This window comes from Glycine max, chromosome 5, assembly GCF_000004515.6.
Source record: "Glycine max cultivar Williams 82 chromosome 5, Glycine_max_v4.0, whole genome shotgun sequence".
Taxonomy (NCBI): domain Eukaryota; kingdom Viridiplantae; phylum Streptophyta; class Magnoliopsida; order Fabales; family Fabaceae; genus Glycine; species Glycine max.
The window spans coordinates 37,395,283-37,410,405 of record NC_038241.2 but is presented as its reverse complement, the minus strand read 5'-3'; the positions used below and the strand labels follow the sequence as shown (position 1 = coordinate 37,410,405).

The 15,123-nt window shown below is 30.0% G+C and overlaps 2 protein-coding genes across 3 annotated transcripts; one reads left to right on the top strand and one right to left on the bottom strand.

Annotated features, from left to right (window-relative positions):
• Positions 1-243: 243 nt before the first annotated feature.
• On the bottom strand, positions 244-3,815 carry LOC100820221 (probable mediator of RNA polymerase II transcription subunit 26c). Of its 2 annotated transcripts, XM_003525052.5 has the most exons (10): positions 3,554-3,801; positions 3,095-3,432; positions 2,937-3,005; positions 2,773-2,855; positions 2,532-2,602; positions 2,362-2,411; positions 2,255-2,288; positions 2,053-2,180; positions 1,758-1,842; positions 244-1,625 (listed from the first exon to the last, which is right to left on the bottom strand). In XM_003525052.5, the coding sequence occupies exons 2-10, from the start codon at positions 3,404-3,406 to the stop codon at positions 1,516-1,518; spliced, it is 942 nt and encodes a 313-aa protein (XP_003525100.1). In that variant the 5' UTR covers positions 3,407-3,432; positions 3,554-3,801; the 3' UTR covers positions 244-1,515. The 2 variants fall into 2 exon arrangements, 1 of the variants encoding a protein (XP_003525100.1); XR_001388470.2 differs by having other exon boundaries at positions 1,557-1,625; positions 1,982-2,180; positions 3,095-3,815.
• Positions 3,816-10,180: 6,365 nt separating this feature from the next.
• On the top strand, positions 10,181-14,466 carry CAD1 (cinnamyl-alcohol dehydrogenase). Its single transcript, NM_001254562.2, has 5 exons — positions 10,181-10,345; positions 10,444-10,557; positions 12,430-12,943; positions 13,578-13,731; positions 14,113-14,466. The coding sequence occupies exons 1-5, from the start codon at positions 10,248-10,250 to the stop codon at positions 14,313-14,315; spliced, it is 1,083 nt and encodes a 360-aa protein (NP_001241491.1). The 5' UTR covers positions 10,181-10,247; the 3' UTR covers positions 14,316-14,466.
• The last annotated feature ends 657 nt before the right edge of the window (positions 14,467-15,123 follow it).

Genomic DNA, 15,123 nt, shown 5'->3' with positions numbered 1-15,123 from the left:
ATGTTTGTGGGTGACAATAAAAAAAGAATGTTTGAACCAAAACATAAAATGAAATAAATTGAAAATATCATTTTTTTCAATCGATTCGTCTAAATTGTTTATAATTTGTAGTATCATACGATAAAATGATCTTACAAAATCATACAACTTCATGAGCCAGTATCTACCACTGAACATAAAATGTCATCTTCACAACTTTCCCCTTTGGAGGTTATACATGTTAATTACAAAATCATTTAATCAGCAGCTAATAGGTTCAATCGATTCGTCTAAATTGTTTATAATTTGTAGTATCATACGATAAAATGATCTTACAAAATCATACAACTTCATGAGCCAGTATCTTCCACTGAACATAAAATGTCATCTCCACAACTTTCCCCTTTGGAGGTTATACATGTTAATTACAACTTCCTTTCCCAGTTTCACATGATCAAGACAGGCTTAAGAATTATTAGAAGTCTAAAGTCTCAAACAAAAATTATATTAAGAGCTTTTCAATATATAAAATATATTTTTTAAATCTGTTTAAAATTTAGTAATCTTATACTTTATAATGCAAAATCAACTATTAAAATTTAATTTTTTTTTTAAAAAAAAAAAAATACTCATTAAATCTAATAAACAACTACTAATGCTGTGAATTACAGTTGAAAGACACCTAAAATTCTAGAATATATATTGTTTGAAAATAAAGTAATACATTTTAACAAAAATATTTTTAATTTAGTATCAATTCTTAATTACTAATTTTTTAAAAATTATTTACAAAAATTTTGGAATCCCACGAAAGTATGGCCTTAACTACCTATGTCATGTTCCTCCTAAAAGAAACAGCTGCAGACCCGGGTGATGTTAGCAACCGAAACAATAAAAAGTCCAAAACGTACACTTTGACGCAAGGGAACATGATGCGCACATGAATTATTAATTGAAATACGCTCCACTTCATTTGTTGAGATCAGAAAGATCAGTTACTAAGGTCCCAGGCCGGACAATAATTGATCATGGCACCAACTAAACTACCCCACGACCCTGACCCGCACCCGTGCAAATTAGTAGAGCTAGAAAGTAGTCAACTCTTGACTTGGCTTTGGATATGGCCTCAAGTTAAGAACAAAGACAAAAATCAAGTTAAACAATCCTTACTGGAGCACCAAATCAATCATTAACCATACCCTCAAGCTCCAACCCAAAATAATCAATGGTTTAGATCTCCAAAAAAATCATTTCCCCTCCCTACCATCCTCATTAAGATGCTGAAATCATCATGTGTGCTCCGCAACTCACCCACATTTCATAAAAATCATAGTTTGGCACATAAAATATTATGGTTTTTTTTGGTTGGGGAAAGCGGGGGTTGATATTAAATAAGGAAACATAAAACCATAGGGATTTTTATTTTGGGGAGTAAAATTGTAAAGGGATCAAGCGGGTTTTTAGGACTATGCGGCATCACCCACCCATAAAAAGCCTTTTTACAAGAAAGTTGCCACGTACATTATGGGTCACCACTCACCAGTGCCTTCCCTGACCAGTGCCGCCTTTGTTTTTTCCAAGGAAGGCATTCTTGGGTTTCGGTAACTCATGGAGATCCATCACTTGAATCGTTCTTTGCTTTTTGGCTGAACACCCCCACCCACCACAACACAGACAAAATAGCATTCAGTATGCATGGAACAAAGTACTAAGTACTAACTAACGAAAGAAACAATACTTAGTACGAGAATGTAAATTAAATGAAGTAAAAACTTCACCATTTGCAGCCTCTTTGTAGTTCTCTTGAAGCCGTTTTCTCGCTGAAGCAAATCTATCCGGGTCAAAATTGCCTTCTCTCTGTCTCTGCGATCATTCAAAAACGAGTAAGGACAACTCACACACACTGATGATCCTGCATAAGCGCTACACAATGGAGCTAAGCTCCACATTTATTGCTCATTGGTTTTAATTTTAAACTTGTTAGTGATTATGAAGCAACGACCTCCAAATTTTAGTAGTAGCCACATTTAGAAGGTCAGAGACTCCAGAAAGGTTATAAATTCATATCCATACGTTTTGAGGAGGAGAAGCAGGAGTAGTGACTGATGGCGACGGTTTTGGGGGAGCTTCTTTGCGAGGAATTGCTTTTGGTTTTCGTTCTGCTTCAATATTGTTGCGCTGTGATGACCCAGAACTCCCATCTGTGTGAGCAGCAAACATGCTATTACATCAACAAAATACAAACGAAAAGCTTGGAAAGAGATACTATACTCACTGTGTGGATTTGGCGAGTATGCAAAATCAGGAATCTGCAAAAGGAATAGAATATTAGAAAGCCAAATTGCCAAGCAAAACCTCTTTGGTCAATAAGATTTCTTTAACCTGACGGTGCCCATTTTGTAGGATTCTCTGCTGAGGCGAGTCCTCATCAGCTGCCATGCCAAAAGCATAAATGCATCATCAACATTTTCAGTTTCGTAAAATCCAAAATCCTTCATTCACATATCCACTTCAAAACCTAACAAATTTTCTCAAACGAAGATTAAGATTACCCATGACAGCAGTACCCGGGTATCCCGGGGACTTCAACTTCACCCATTCATCTACAATTTCCTTCCACTTCCTGCACACACACACAAAATGAAGGTAAAAGTCAACTAAAAAAACAACAAGATTTCCAGCAAAATTCATCCACTGAACTGTTGCAATGCACACAAATATGAAATATCAATCAATATTCATTCTTCATATTTAAAAAATAGTAATAATAAAATTCATAGCTAGTTCCAAAACCTGACGAGTAACTTGACCAATCTCTTGACATCATTAGACGAATGCTTCCGCAACCGATTCACATACCTCCCAATGTCAGACTCCTACGGAATTACCCGAAATTAAAAACAGTAAACCTAAAACAAAAACAATAAACAAAATGAATGAAATAAAAGAAGTTATACCTCTAACGCTGGGAATGTGATATCCATGTCTGCTAGATTCTGCAACAACTCCACTAACGAATCTTCTGACTGATAAATGAGAAGGAAAGAAAAAATCAGAAACACAGTCAAGCTTAAAAAAAAAAAGTAGTAAATCGCGGAATTAAAAGAAAAAAGACCTGGTGAGGGTCTTCCAGTTGCTCTTTAATGTATAGAATCTTCTTCTGCTCCTCGTCCATGAAGCCTCCGTAAGGGTCCTTTTCCTCCTCCGCGGAGGGACTGCTCTGCGTCCTGATTTCACCGGCGTTGGGGTCACAGTTCCGACACTGCGGCAGCGCCGAACTCGCGTAAAGGCGCTCCACGATTCTGTCTCTCCGGCGCTTTAACTCGTCGGGGTGGTCGACGGAGGCCACCGCGATGGCGGCGTCCATCAAGGCCCAAACGTCGACGCCGGCACTCTCCAGAATGGATCGAAAATCCTCCGAATCCATCTCCGAAACGGAAAAACGAAATTAACCTAACCAATGCCGAGCTGGTGTGAGAACGCGGATCCACCGCAGAAACAAACAAACCAAATATCTAATCTCTTTTTTCGGGTTTTTTTTTTTTGGAAAAACTTTAGAATGAGGGAAACTCACCAGAACAGAAGGAAAGGAAAAGTATATTCCGCGAAACTCTTTTTTTTTTTTATGTTGAGGAAATGAATTAGTAGTATTAATTATTATTTTCATGCGCGTGTGGTTTGTTTTGTTTGCGGCAAGAGAAAAGGAAGGAGAAAAGGTGAAGAGAAATTGAGAAGTGAGATGAGAATGAAATGGTCTCAAGTCATAAGTATTTCGTTTTACGTTAAATTATTTAATTTAAAAGTATATGAGAAGGGATTGAGAGAAATGAGTTTGGGTTGGGCGGGTGTACATGATGTGTGTAGTGTTTATCTTGGGGCATATCCAATCCAGGTGGATTTGCTTCGTAAGTAACCGATAATATATCAAAATAACCACAACCTTCGGAGAGCTAAAAACATAATGACTCCCCGAGTCTTTCTTTTGCTCAATGCAACACTCAACTTGGGCCATTACTTTGTGATTTTTCTTCAAAAGCCCCAAATTTGAACAGATAAAAAGCTCCTTTCCTAAGACAACTTTTGAAATTAGGGTGTGATTAAAAAACAATGCCAAAATTGTAAATTTAATCTTTCTATTTGTTTCAGAATTCAATTTTGTTCTCCTTATATTTTAATTCACGGATTTGATCATTCATTTTTTTTAATCTCCAACAAAAGCGGAATATGTCACCGCCAACGTTCAATAAAAGCACGACATGTGACGGTGAAGACAAATAATTAACCGTTAACATCTAATATCGGAATTGTAAAAATCTGAAAGACTAAATTCATGAATTAAATTATAGGGGTCAAATTTACAATTTTGAAATAAATATGAAGATCAAATTTGCAATTTTATAAAAAATAACCTACATTAGATGTATTAGTTTTAAATTTAATGGCTTAGGTCTTTTTTCCCTTTTTTGGGTTTTTCTCTTTTTTCCCAACTTCTCTAATTTATCCCTCCCATTTTTTCCCCAACTGATCCACTCCAACTATGCTTTGAAATGTTGCATTCACCTCTGACCAAGCCAACAACGTCAAAGCTTAAAAGGAGCGACAACGTTGGAAAAGAAGACAAATGTGTATGGGGAAACAAAATAGGAGCCACGCTACTATAATATAAAAACGTCATTGTTTGAGCATCATAGTTAAGGTTTCTCGATTTGAACTCCTCCATCGTGGGGTTTAAGCTTCCCAAGTGAAGATTAGTAAAACAAAGCTTTCTATGATTTTCTCTAGTGGTACAATTAGTAATTATAATGCATGCGCAAGTGTATGTCTATAGGTTGGGCTTGTCAAGGATAAAGAGAGGGGTACACGCCTCCAGAAAATTAAAAAATAAATAAATACATAAATCTCAACCGCTGATTTTAAAACACGCACGTATGACGAGTAAAAAAAAGTTTCCACAGTGGAAAACACGAGAAGCTTCCCACCCTAAACCCTGTTTAATGACATAACTGTTTTGGAATGTGCAAACTTATATTTAAAGGCTTTTAAACAGCAGTCCAAACATACTTATGAGCTATATGCAACAAATTAATATCTATAATGAACAAGGTGATTAGCAATATTCACTCTTTTGGTAGAAAATATTTTTCCATAATGTGACCAATTACATTTTATATTTTTTATTGAAAGAAATACTCACAGTTAGTGTTTCAACATACTTCAAACAATATTTGTTAATGAGATATTTTGTTGTAGTGATCAAATTAATCACAATCAATTTAAATAATTTAGAGACAGTCAAAATATTTTGTTATAATGATCAAATTTAAAGTTTGGATTTTTCTTGTTGACAAAAATATGAAATCAAAATTTGGAATTTTTAGTTTATTAATTAATTATGTTCCTTTTACCCATAAAAAATATTTTCAAAGTATTTTTTATGTTTATAAATTTAGTATTTAGTATTTTTATGATAAAAGTGAGAAAAATGAAAGCATATTTAAACATAAAATTTATGTAAGGATAATTTTAAAATAAAACTACAATTTATTATATTTTTATATAAAATTAAATTTTTGTATTATTTCAACACACGGATTATTCACGAGCTTTAGGCTATAAAACTTATTCTTGCCTTGTTCAAATAATTTTATCTAAAGGCAAATTTAAGCTTAATTTTTTATTAAAAGAAATAATATTAATCGAATAGTTAACCCATAAGTTGAAATAATTCATAAATTGCTTAGCTTATTATCATGTTTAATTGATCTAGCATCCTCTAAACCTTTTTTTTCTTTTGTTTATTGTTAAGTACAAAGATATAAGTCCATTAAAGAAATTCCTCGAATAAAGTATATCTAAGAAAATATTAATTAATATTGTCTTAAAATTTTAAATAACAAATAAATAAGAATAGAAAAGTTATTCTAAAAGGAAAAATACTAAAGCACGGAAGGAGTTTTGGAAAAGGTTTAATTGTAGGATCTTATTAATTTAAGATACTGATTAAAAAGTATTAAATATACTATAAAAGTATTTTTAGTTATCTAAAAGATAAATATCAAATAAGTTGATACTCTCAATACAATACATATTTTAAAATAAATATTACAATTAATTTATTAGTTAATGTCTTCAAAATATCAATTTATATTATATAATCCTCAAACTTTACAATTTTATCAACACCCCTCCTTATAATTGATGTCAAGGTAAAAAAAAATGCTATCTTTATTCTTAAATATATATATTTTTAAGATATTCTTAATTACTCCCATATGAACATAATTTTATTTTAAAAGATAATTTTATTGATGACCAACACACATTAATTATAATTAGGTGAAAAATAGTTGTTAAAAAAAGTGATGGGATGAATTTCAACAAATTTAATTTAATGTTATTAATAATATTAATAATTTTTTTTAAATGTGGATTAGTTAAAAATTACTTATACTCTAACTTTGTTCCCATAAAAAAACATTATATTTTTTTAAAGATTAGAAGAAATTTTTTTTATTAACAACAGTTTTTTAAAACAGTTAAATCATTAAAGATAAAATAATCTGTGTGACTCAATTGAATAAATTACTCACCTGACTTTGCAAGCCAAGCACTCGAGCAGTAATGAAGAGTTGGGATTCGCCACTAACTAACTGGCACGATATTCAAAACAACATTTATATTCTCAACTACTACCATTCTAACAGTTTCTATTTTTCAAAATTTGTCGGATATTTCAATGCATTCATGAGTAGATTTTAAAAAAGTAGTTAAATTCATTTTAAAAGTGTGAAATGATAATAAATTATTTCGTGAAAAATAAAATCATATATAAAATTTAATTATAAATCAATTTTTAGATATATAATTTATTATTAAATTAATCTTTTAAAATTATGACTCAATAATAAAATAATCTCTTAAATTTAACATTAAAATTAATTTGTCATACTCTTTATATATTTATGTCCTCAGTTTATATTTTTCATTTTTCAAAACAACAACTTATCATCATTCACACTTTCGAATTTAACTATTTATTAGTTTGTAAGAAAATGAGTATATATTTCGATACTTGAAGTATTACGTATGATATGGCTTTTTATTTTATAATAATTCTTTCAAAAATTATTTTAAAGTGAGCTTTACTTGTTTGAAACATAACACTGTATAAAAAACTGACAAATAATATTTAAAATATTTATTGCAAAGACCAATAATCAATAATAATGATCGTAAAAGCATAAAATTATTTTATACTTTTAGACTTCAAATTAAATTATTCCATAAATAAAACTAACTTTACCCGCATTTATTTTTACAATAATATTTAAACAGAAGGAGTAATATAATATATTTAATAATTTTAACATTTAACCGTCAACGGAAAGTTACTATTTTAAATTTTATATTATTTGAAGATATTTAAATATAAAGTTTTTATTAAGCTTGATACTTAAATTATTAAATTATTATATGAAAAAAATTATATATGCAATTATGTTCTAGAGTGAATTGTATAATTTTACCCTAAATTTTAAAAAATTATTTAATTTTAATTTATATTATACTATTTTTTATCAAAGGGAATAATATTATTACTTAACTCCCATCAAATGGGGAAAACGAAACTCCTATCGCATCAGCTGCTACAAGCGAGGCTAGGAGGGGTGTACAGAAGGTAGCACATACATAGGAGAATTAGATTCATGTCCTAGATTTGCTAAAATTATACTAATTTAAATATATTTATGACATATAATATCAAATAATATAATTATAATTTCTTAATGAAAAAATTAATAGGAATATATGGATAAAAATATCAATCTTTTAATTATTTATTGATTAATATACTTTTCTATAATTTGCTAATATTGGACTTTTTTTTACTGCACTATCATCTGGAGAAGAGAAAATAGATATCTAAGAAAAATTCATTTTGGTTTCAAAAAATGCTCCTCTTTTGATAAATAAATGAAAATATTGTTTTATCTATTTATGACAATGTCATTTTGATATTTAATCTCGACAAAAATTATTCATATAAATCAATTATTCCAATATTTATTTCACTCTTTGAGATATTTTCAAAATATTTGGCCCAATCTTTCAATGGAATGAAATTAGATGTTGCAAAATTCATGTTACATGAATGCTAATAAAATATAAATTATTTATTAAATATTGAAATAGTAATTTATTTTGAAAAATATTTAATTCCAATACAGATAAATGGACCCTATATTTATTGTATAAAAAATCCAAAGGAGAAAAATATGCGCTTAAGCCTACACTTTTCTATAATTAAGTGGATGTTTGAAATAGATTTGCTTGCATATACTTTTCAAATGCGTGGATCCATCTTTCTTACCTGTAGAAATTAAACTCAATAAAATTTATAATATCTGATCATATTATTTAATCAATCGAATTAGACGCTCTTAATAAACGCGTATCCATTCTAATTCAACTTAAAAACAAAACATGTTATAACTAACATTGTACAATTATGTTAAAGAGAAAAAAAATAGATAATAAAATAGTCAACGCATTTTCATCTCATAAATAAATAAATAAATAAATAATACTACTAAACATCTATAACCACTCATCTAACATAAGTACCAATGTAATATAAATGATCTGTCATATATTTAAATGATTATTTGTTTTAAGTACATACTTTATTTAAATAGGATGCTTCTAAATTAATAATATTTTATACTTTAAAATTTTCAAAATATTATTTATATAGTAAAATATCAAATTGTTTAATACCCAGAGGTTAAAAAATATTATGAAATAATAATTTTTTCTGTTTGAAATATTATTGGAAAATAACTGAATTATTTTATCTATTCATACTTTTAAATCACAATAAATTTTAGTTTTAATTATAATATTAAATTTAATGTGACATATTTAATAATCTTAGCATCCAATAATGATAGAAAACTCATTTGAAACTCTCCACTTTTACAATATTTAAATTTACAGTTTTATTGTACTCGTTATTTAAATCATATAAATCTATGATGTATAATAATTCTCACTATATTATACAAAATATGTAATAGTTTTATAGTTGAGAGAAATGGAAAAGAATTATTTTATATTATTTTTTAAAAACTAAAATCTGTATAATTAAATCATGTACCACTACAATTACACATACTATATTTTATTATTCCTTTTAAAATATATAATTTTATTGTTAATTAAAACATTTTACTTTTACATTTAATTCAATTTATATTATGTTAATTTTAATAAATGTACGACGTATAATATCAAATAATATTGTTAATTTTTTTCATGGAAAATTGATTGAAATATCTAACAAAAATATCACTCTTTTAAGTTTTGATTACAATTAATATATTTTTTATGATTAACTAACATTGTACAAATATGTTTAAGGGAAAAATATCTGCATCATAAAACTTAATAGCTAATTTAGTATATATAAAAAAAACTTAATAGCTAACAATACATTTTCTTCTCTCAGGTAGTATTAAACAGCTACATAACTCATCTTGTGTGTGTGTGTGTTTTTATTTTACAGAATCTTGTGTTTTATTGTTGATACAACAGTTATCTTGTATTTATAGACAACTCATTTTATATAAGTATTAATGAAATATAAATGATATATTAGATATTAAAATAATAATTTATGTCATGTATTATTTCATTCTAATAGTTTGGATCTAGTTTATTTAATATATTATTTTTAATTATTCAAATATTGTTTAGAAACTCTAAATATTATAAAATTGAAAAAATCTATTTTTATTTATAATATAATTGTAAAATAATTGAATTATTTTATCATTTTATATTTTATATTTTAAAATTACAATAACCATATAGTGTCTTAAAAACTATTAAAATAGTATAAGTTACTGTTTTAATGAGAGATCAATTTTTTTAAAAAAAACATATTAATTAAAAAGTATTAAATGATAGTAAGATATTAATGAAATGAATAACAACAATAATGTTATAAAAAACAACAAAATAGTATTGTTTTTATTCATTTCATTAATATCTTATTTTATGTATATAATAAAAAAACAATTGTAATTTAACAGTAGTAGTAGTAATAAATTTAATAATTGATATTTTTTTTTCAAAAAATGTCAATTCCGACAAGGAAAATTCTTTGACGATATATACCGACTGTGCCATTGCATTGCATACTGTCACATCACTTCAGCAGCAAAGGGAAAAGCAAACAGAGTGTCTAATCGAAGATAGAAGAAGAGATGGCTAAATCTCCAGAAACTGAACTTCCCGTCGAAGCTTTCGGTTGGGCTGCTTCAGACACTTCTGGCACCCTTGCACCTTTTCATTTCTCCAGAAGGTTTTTTATTTTATTATTATTATTATCATTATTCATCACTTTGATCTCATTGTTTGTTGGTCCATTTTATTGATCTCACTCACTCACTTCACGTGCAGAGAAAATGGCGTTGATGACGTCACTCTCAAGATTCTCTTCTGCGGGGTTTGCCACTCGGATCTCCACACTCTCAAAAACGACTGGGGTTTCACCACTTACCCTGTCGTTCCTGGGTATCCTTCTCTCTCTCTTCTTTACCCTTCTTTTTTTTTATTATAAAAAAAAAATCATTTTGAAGGTTACGATATTCTTTTCATTGTTGACTTTTTCTTTTTCTTCTCTCAATCATTTTATTTAGCCCCCAAACATAGATTTGGGGTAGTAATATAAATTATTTATATACCAATATGCTATCTGACATCGTTAAGTTTGAATGTTGTGGTGGGACACATATACAACAAAACAAAGACCACGCTCTTCTTGATCCTTGAACCGACAACAGTTGTGGTTTGGAATTTCGATCTTAATGTTAATTGACATCATTTTTCTATGGATTTGGGTGTTTTAACAGTAATGGGGAAAAGTTTATAGGTAGAGGGACCGAACCCTTCATAAAATAAGCACCTAATTCTAACCGCACGTTGTGTTTTACACATCACCTCACATGATTTATATTTATTTCATTTGTGTTTTACACATCACATCACATGGAGACATAAGGTTGGTTGGTGGCTTAAAAAAAAGAAAAGGAAAAAAATGTCTCTGATTCGTACCTTCCTATTAACATAAACTAATTATTAATATTTGTTGGAAAAAAAATATTATTATGTGTGATGTAACATTTTAAACGAATCACGGCAGAATCAGAATAGATATCTTAAAGAATTAATTGATACTACTTATACTAACAAAATACATATATTTTTCGTTAATTTATCACTTAAAAATTTCATAGTTAAATATGCTTAATTTGGAGAAGTTACGAAATGAATGACATTCTTAAAAGTTTTCTAGAAAGCGTGAGTGAGAACAAAATACATTAAAAAGTTTTCGTGTTGGTTCATGGGGACAATCAATGATCTTGAGAGCAACCAAGCAGTGTCAGAATTGATTGTTAAGGTCTTGGAAACTTAAAAAGAGTTTTGACCGATGGAGGGTTCTAACCAACAAGAATGTTGAATGAAACGTCATAGTGTGAAAGCTGCCAGGAGGTCGACAATCAAGGGTGCTACAAATGTTACCAGGTAGACCTCTCTTCCAGTGGAATGTGGTTCAAAGACAAATTAGATGGAAGCTGATGTGCATGTCACACCCTTGAATGAATCGCACTAGAATGAGAATGATCCAGAGACTATATACGTATGAAACTATACAGTTGAGAATGACTCAAAAGAATTACTTCATACTACTTATACCAACAAGATATATCTATTTTTCGATACCTTATCATTTAGGAACTCCATAGTTAAGCATGTTTGACTTAGAGTAATTATGGGATGAGTGACCTTCTAAGAGGACAAAACATGTTGAAAAGTCTCGTGTTAGTTTGTGAAAGATGTTGAGTGAAGTATCACTATATGAAGTGTCACATCGTTAAAGTCGATAAGAGATCGACAATCAAGAGTGTTACATGTGGTAACTATGCAAGCAAAGCATTTGCAGAATTATTTTTCAATAAAATTGATTTTGAAATTATGTGATTTATGTTTGGATGCTTTAATTCTATAACAGGTTAAATTTTTTGAACTAATGCAAAAGTTATTTATATATAACCTCAATTGAAAATCAATTATAAACCTAGAAATCAATTCTTCAAAATGTGACCAAGCATGTGATGATATTTCAATGTGATTCTGGACGATTCAGCATGAATCCAATTTGTAGTGTTAATAATGCAAGATTCGTTTATCAAACTTATTCAAGTAGATTAATTGGCTTTATTCTTTTGTAAGTTTCTCATCCGTGATTTATAGGTAATAGTTGAAGGCTCGCACGTGTTTGTGCAATTGTCAACACTGGAGATAGTAATACTTGTATTTTGAAGGTAAAATCAGGAGATGCCAGTAAGTTTACCATGCACTTACTATTGTTTTTGTGTTTTTCAGGCATGAAATTGTTGGTGTTGTGACAAAAGTTGGCAACAATGTGAAAAACTTCAAAGTGGGTGATAAAGTTGGAGTTGGTGTGATAGTGGAGTCTTGCAAGGAATGTGAAAGTTGCCAACAAGATCTGGAGAGTTACTGTCCCCGCCCTGTTTTTACCTATAACTCTCCTTATTATGATGGGACACGAACCAAAGGTGGTTATTCTAACATCATGGTTGTGCACCAGCGTTATGTGCTCCGATTTCCTGAGAACTTGCCTCTTGATGCTGGTGCTCCTCTGCTGTGTGCTGGGATAACTGTGTATAGCCCGATGAAATATTATGGGATGACAGAGCCAGGCAAACATTTGGGAGTGGCAGGGCTTGGTGGGTTAGGTCATGTTGCAATCAAACTTGCTAAGGCGTTTGGGCTGAAAGTTACTGTCATCAGTAGCTCTCCTAACAAGCAAGCTGAGGCCATTGACCGACTCGGGGCTGATTCTTTCCTTGTTTCATCAGACCCTGCAAAAATGAAGGTAAGTGAGATACAAATACAAGATATAAAGAGTTTGAAAGAACTCGTTTCATTTGGGTTCTGGTTTTTGACAAATTTACTGGTGCTTCATAATGCAGTTCTGTAGGAATTTTGTAAGGATAATGGTATTCTTATGTTGCTGTTGGTGGTCTCTGGTAGCTAGTAATTTGTGATTTACTTGTTACTAAAATTTACTATTTTGCAATGGTAGTTTTTTATTTTACTTATTGCCATATTTCAAAAGCTATCATCAAATAGTAGATTTACTAGCAAGAGCTAAAGCTAACTACCGTAGATAAGTAAAAAAGGTAGTGGAATGGAGAGTTATTTGAGACTACCTACCATTACCCTGTTGAATAGAAAAAATAGTATACAAAATGTTCCAAGTGACTTTTTGCAGCTGTAGTCAATGTTAGCCGTGAAGTGTGTCTCAATCAACACGAGAAAACCTCACCCAAGATGATCAATAGGATGGGATATTATACACTATTCGTGCACTTTATTAGAATATAAAAACAAACCTTGGTTTGCTTCTCCGTGATAATCAATAGTAAAATAATAATGGATTATTTTACTATTGATTGTAATTGCTGATGATGATGATGTCTTTGTAAATTTGCTCGTATTCTATGCAGGTGGCTTTGGGAACCATGGACTATATCATAGACACAATTTCTGCTGTTCATTCCCTGATTCCACTGCTTGGTCTGCTGAAGCTGAATGGGAAGCTAGTTACTGTAGGGTTGCCTAACAAGCCCCTTGAGCTTCCTATCTTTCCATTAGTTGCAGGTAAGCCATCAATTATCTCCAACATGGTACAATGTAGTTTTATATGTTATTAGAAGTACTAACAGAAAGGTGAACAGAACCTGATTTTAGCACAAGTTGTTCCTCACAATAGCCCAATGTTAAAGTCTGGTTTTGGGTATATGTCATGTATTCAAATTTAATTAATAGTTGCTTGTGTCTTTTCTCATTTTAGTATTGAATGTCATACAGTGTAATTCAAATCAAGAATGAGTCTCCAACCTGCACATCTGGAATGAAATATTTCTTGTTGGAGCTTATGTTCTATACTTAAAACTTGGAGCAGGACTACCTATTTTCATAGTAAATAATAATAGTGCATGGATTTGGCAAATGAAATGTTTTGTTATGTCACATACGCAGGACGGAAACTTATAGGGGGGAGCAACTTTGGAGGGATCAAAGAAACTCAGGAAATGCTTGATTTCTGCGCAAAGCACAACATAACTGCAGATATTGAGCTGATTAAGATGGATCAGATCAACACAGCCATGGAAAGGCTTAGCAAAGCTGATGTGAAATATCGCTTTGTGATTGATGTGGCGAACTCTTTCGCAAGTTTGTAGAAGCCACCATGATTCTCCAACTCTTTGCATGTGTGGCCTTTAGATGTCTCAGTATTTTGAAAGTAGATTGGTGGTATAAGTAGTCTATAAGATGTTGAACTTTAAAGATGAGAACATCTGCTAATTAATAATACTTTGGGTTTTGAATTTATATTATGTTCCTTTATGTTGATGAAGTCGTTGACCAAGCGTTTCGATTTTTGGGACTAAAAAATCTAAATTTGTCGTTCGAAGTTTACAATTTTTTGCGACCAAATTATTTTTTTAAAGATATTTAAAATGTCATTATATTTGGTCTTTAAGAGGATTATGGTAGTAATATAAAAGAATATAATATTAAGTTATTACTTTGTATTTATGAGACTAATTTGGTGGTTTGTTAGTTTTTTTTTAAAATTTTATTCCGGCAATATCTTAAATTCTTAATCATTAGAAGATTATATAAGAATTAATGTTTTGTCCGATATTGCTATTATTCTTTCTTTTTGTTTCATGCTACGCGGAATAGTAGCATACGTCTCAATCCAACCGGCTATCGTCGGATTTTCTCCGGATTTAGTGTTTCTCAGACCAGTAAATCTTTTTACAATTATATTCTATTATTTTAGAAAAATTATCAAATTATAAATAAATATATTGAATGTTTTAAAAATATAAAAATTATTCAAAATTATTCTATGAAATGTGTGCAAGTTTTTTTTTTTCTTTTTGAATGAGAAATGTGTGTAAGGTTGAAATATATTTCTGACATGATATTTTATAAAGAACTTTGGTTTGTACATTCTTAGGTAAATAAAAATCAGTGAAA

Bases quoted from the DNA above. Each gene is read 5' to 3' on its own strand.
- LOC100820221 (XM_003525052.5), bottom strand. From the start codon at position 3,406: ATGGATTCGGAGGATTTTCGATCCATTCTGGAGAGTGCCGGCGTCGAC. The intron at 2,856-2,936 runs GTATAACTTCTT...GTAATTCCGTAG, and splicing joins TCACATTCCCAGCGTTAGAG to GAGTCTGACATTGGGAGGTA. The intron at 2,289-2,361 runs GTTAAAGAAATC...TTCCTTTTGCAG, and splicing joins TACAAAATGGGCACCGTCAG to ATTCCTGATTTTGCATACTC.
- CAD1 (NM_001254562.2), top strand. From the start codon at position 10,248: ATGGCTAAATCTCCAGAAACTGAACTTCCCGTCGAAGCTTTCGGTTGG. The intron at 10,346-10,443 runs GTTTTTTATTTT...CTTCACGTGCAG, and splicing joins CCTTTTCATTTCTCCAGAAG to AGAAAATGGCGTTGATGACG. The intron at 10,558-12,429 runs GTATCCTTCTCT...TGTGTTTTTCAG, and splicing joins ACTTACCCTGTCGTTCCTGG to GCATGAAATTGTTGGTGTTG.